This window comes from Sipha flava, unplaced genomic scaffold, assembly GCF_003268045.1.
Source record: "Sipha flava isolate LNK unplaced genomic scaffold, YSA_version1 289_pilon_pilon, whole genome shotgun sequence".
Taxonomy (NCBI): Eukaryota; Metazoa; Arthropoda; class Insecta; order Hemiptera; family Aphididae; genus Sipha; species Sipha flava.
Genome location: NW_020272960.1, coordinates 150326 through 155096, shown reverse-complemented (window position 1 = coordinate 155096; position 4771 = coordinate 150326). Strand labels below are relative to the sequence as shown.

Below are 4771 nucleotides of genomic sequence, written 5' to 3'. Positions count from 1 at the left end.
ATACGCTTCGCCAATTTGGGCTGAGGCAATGGTATTTAAAGGTAATGTAGAAACCCTGGAAAGGCCTCTGAGGGCGATTGCCTTAAGGGTCGTAATGGCGTATCGCACAGTATCGACGGCTGCGGTATTGGTGATAGCGGGACTGATACCGGCCCACCTGCTAGCATGGGAGAGGACGGAGAGGTACAGGCGCAGGCACGAACCGGACAGGAGACGCGTGTCAACAGAAACCCGAGCAGCAGTAATGGAGAAATGGCAGAGTGAATGGACAAGCGGAGAAAATGGAAGATGGACGCAAAGACTAATCAAAGACGTCAACGCATGGAGGAATAGGAAGCACGGAGTGGTGGACTTCCACTTGACCCAGTTCTTGTCGAACCATGGATGTTTCGGACAATACCTCCAACGGTTCGGGAAGATCGAAGCCTCGTCATGTGTGGATTGCCAAGACCCCGTAGATGACGCGGAGCACGTGTTTTTCAAATGCGACAGGTGGTGGAGGCAGAGACAAGCCCTGGAGGTGGAGATAGAGGAAGAGGCGACACCGGAAAACATAATTAAATGCATGCTGACGAGTAGAAGAAACTGGGATGCGGTAAGGGACTTCGTAAACCAAGTACAGTCCACCAGGGAAAAGGAGGAAAGAGAGCGGCAACGAAATCAGATCGTAACTGAAATTAGTTAAGTTAGTTAAACTGTGCGCCGAAGGCGATTTTTTAGAGGGGTAGGGCCCTCTCTTTTTTGTCGAGCGAATGCTCTTAAACGATATTTTAACGATGTTATTATTAATTGTGTGCATTTTTTTTAATAAATGATACGGATACAGGAGAAAGGATGGCCCTAACGGGTGAAGTACCCTCCTGTAGCGCCGTGATTCAAACACAAAAAAAAAAAAGTTTAGGCGCGGTTACACGAGCTACGCACGTCGATTACATCGAGGCACTGAACGTGTTAATAATTCATAATTTCCTCATAAACTTTTCCATTAACTATTAACTAACTATTTAAGTTGAATTTAAAGAAATTAATAAGTAATAATTTAATTCAACACTAAATTAGTAGGCACAGTAAAAAATATGTGATAAGAATAAAAAAGCGAATGACTGTGGAGGTTCTGCTTAAATTTTTGGAATACCAAACAAATGTAATTGAACAATCATATTATTTGACATAACTTTATTGATTCATTTTTTTTTAATGACACTGCTCCTGTGGAAAACGTAAAACATTGGTACAATGGTTTTTGAACGAGCTCTGACCGGCATTATTATAGTATCACAAAAATAATTGGACCGAAAATATTTAGCTGCATTAAACGGTTTTTGACTGGCAATAATTTGTCACTCGTAAAAAAACTATAATTATATAAATTAAAATAATATTTTTAAGTCGGACAGTGCACCATTGCTGGTACAAAATAATAGAACCTCACCTTTAGACGATAGGGGAATAAATCAAAAAATGCCCTAAAAAATTTAACATTGTCCGGTCACAAATTATAATATCACATGTAAATGTGGTATCGTATACTCGTATTAGCCGGAAACCGGTATATTTCTCAATTCTCTGTGCAACTGAGTTTTCACTGAACTTTTATCGCATGAAAGACCCGGGTCGAAATAGCGGTCTAGGACGTTTTGGCGCGGCCATTTGGACGCTGGACCGATTTGGCGCCGATCTTTTTGGCGCCGCAACTTTAAAAAATTGTAGGTGTCAAGTCACTGTAAATATAAAAATAAATAATAAGTCATAATAAATAAAACTAACTTTATTTTATATGAATATATATCTTATTAGCAATAATAAAAACCTTATTTATAGACTAAAAAACCATAAAAAAAATATATACATTCATATTTATAAAAAAAAAATTGTATTTTGTAGATCTTAATAAGGCATAATATACGAGTATAATAATATATAATAACACACAAAATCTTCTAAATTAAATTTACAGTTATTTTAAAGGAAACATTATTTGCAAGGCCTTTTAAATATAATAATATATTTGTTTCTTGATAATTCGTAACTAATTTAAAAATTCTTTCGGAGTCTATACATTTTTTTTTTTCTGGTGGATTTATCCCGGTAATCATTTGTTCATAATAAACGTCTGATCCTTATTGTATTTTCTGGAGACAATTTATAAATTGCCAAATAGTAGGATTTGTAACCTCCATTTGAACATTTAAACGAAGATTCGCTGCTTCAGCGTGGTTATTAGTTCGATTTTGGTTTTTTAAAACGCGTTGATATAAATTTCAAATATTTGGAGGAAATTGGGGTAATTTACGACAGGATTTTCTTCGATTTTTTTCTACTTATATAATATTCCTCAAACCAGTCAAGTAACAGAATTTTTTCATCAGGTAATTCATCAGCAAGTAAATCTATTGCTATGTCAAGATCTTCAATTGGTACAGATGCTAGTGATAATATCATTTTAATTAAAACGGAAAAATTAGCATCATTGTTATACTTTGAAGTCATTCCCAAATCTCTCATTTTTTTTCTAAAATTTTTAGTCAAATAGTAATAATACCCAGAACACTAACTTCGAGAAATGCTTCTTTTATCGCAGAAATAGCAACAATTTCAAAATCAATTTAAATAGAGCAAGGTGATAGTTCCGGATTTAAGTTTTTTAACATTTTCAAAAATTTACTATACGTTTCACTTTTTTTATTAGGTAATAATGCATAAATAACTGGATGCATCCCACCTAAATCTTCAGCCAAAATTATATATACCTGAGCAAATAACGAAGGTCTAATATTAAATGTGTCATCTACAAACCATGTCTTAGAACGTTGCAAAATATTTAATGCTGACAGTCTTCCAAATGTTAAAATTCTATGAATTTCTTTACCACTGTCTACTAGAAAAAATTGTTCTTGAAATCTTTCTTCATGTAAATACGTTTGGAGTATTTCTAATGATAACAGATCTAAGGGTGCTGGTGGAGCTGAGTGAACAAGATTTCTTTTCCTTTTTATTTGTTTTTTCAATGCATCATTAATTGGAAGAACGCCCTAAAATTAATAAAATATAAGTAAGTATTTTAAAAAAAGCAATAATAAATTTGTTATAAAAGTTATTGATTAGAGTATTATATTGTAATATATATTACCTTTGCAGCTTGTGATAGTCCTAATGTGCATTCATTAATAACACATGATGTTTGTTCCATTGTTGATAATGCTCGTTTTCTAATATTTGCAATGAAAATTTCTTTTTCAATTATGGTGGCTTCAGAATCATGAATATGATTGTTTTGAAATACATTTAAGACACTTGAATTATCAATATTCGTATGGATCCGGGCTAGACAAGTATTTTTTTGACGACACCTCCAATATTTTTTTGCTTGTCAACACTATACTTGTCAAAATTGTACAAGTATCCTTCATGTGCAAAAACTTCGCGGTCTCGTTTGGTTTCCATTTTAATACCAAATACTAATTTGTACACCTTACGTGATACACGAACGCGAATGTACTAAACGGCCTTTGTAACAATTTGAATTGTGAAAAGACAATCAGAGTAGTATCTTAATATAATAATAATAGTATTGAATTTTATTATTTTATATTGTTAGTAATTGTATCGGTTATACCGTTATACCGTATACTGTTATTGTATAGTTATCTAATTTGTCGTAGTATCTAACTGACTAAGATTAATTCGATTTATTCACATATTCGCACATCGCATACCCGCAGCACCGAACCGGTCGTTCATAAATTGTCTTAGAAAAAAGATAGGAGTTATATTTATTTTGATAACGGGATAAAATACAATTTTATTTAATACTCATATTATTTATATTTTATATATATAGAGTGTCCCATATAAATTTGTCAAATGATCAATTTTTTTAAGTTGCGGCGCCAAATCGACTGCGCCAAAAAGGTCGTCGCCAAACCGGCCGCACCAAAACGACAGTATCCGTCGAAATAGAATAGCATTAAGCAGTGGCGTAATTTTGGGGTGGGGGGTAAGGGAGGGCAAGTTCCCCCGTGACAATTTTTTGAGAGATAAAGGTATAATTTCGTCCCCCCAGATAATCCAACAGTACAAATAGCACCTTTTATTAATGAACTCTTATGGGTATTATTTAACAATATTGGTACTTAGTACCTGCTACCTACATTTTATGTTAATCTAAACCACAAAACGAGTTAAAAGACTTATGTAAAATCAAACAATTAGATATAGTGAATAAAATATATACAATAAAAGTATGTTTTAACTGGTGAGGGGGAGGGGTGTCAGGGTTTTGGTAATAATAAATATATTATATTCCCCCCCCTAGATTTTTTCCTAATTACGCCACTGGCATTAAGAATCGTTCAGAAAGGATCATTTTCTACCTGTCTTCTGCTGCACGTAACCGTTTCACAATTCTAATACTGACACTGTTCGCCACACAAGCTCTTAACTCGGCAGTTGGCCCCTGTGACTAGAGTATCTGGAGATTAAATAAGGTTAAATCTGGTATTTACATAATCATAATAATAAACATAAGTATATTTTAATAAATATTGACAAAACAAGAAACAAACCACCTGGGAACAATATAATAAATTAAACCATATTTTATCAATATATATATAAAGGGAATAATAAAAAAAACCCGAAAATGTCGATGTAAAGACGGGGAATCGCCAACGGCGGATTCGCGGGTACACAACTTGACCGAAACGACGGTGACTCGCAAACGGCAGAATAACAAACAACGTGGCCGGAACGACGGCGACTCGCAAACGGC

The 4771-nt window shown here is 34.3% G+C and overlaps 1 protein-coding gene across 2 annotated transcripts; it reads right to left on the bottom strand.

Moving 5' to 3' along the window:
- Nucleotides 1–1161: 1161 nt before the first annotated feature.
- Nucleotides 1162–3501, bottom strand: LOC112685734. Of its 2 annotated transcripts, XM_025557703.1 has the most exons (3): nucleotides 3131–3501; nucleotides 2751–3032; nucleotides 1162–1721 (listed from the first exon to the last, which is right to left on the bottom strand). In XM_025557703.1, the coding sequence occupies exons 1-3, from the start codon at nucleotides 3188–3190 to the stop codon at nucleotides 1719–1721; spliced, it is 345 nt and encodes a 114-aa protein (XP_025413488.1). In that variant the 5' UTR covers nucleotides 3191–3501; the 3' UTR covers nucleotides 1162–1718. The 2 variants fall into 2 exon arrangements, with proteins under 2 accessions (XP_025413488.1, XP_025413487.1); XM_025557702.1 differs by lacking the exon at nucleotides 1162–1721 and having other exon boundaries at nucleotides 2607–3032.
- Nucleotides 3502–4771: the final 1270 nt, after the last annotated feature.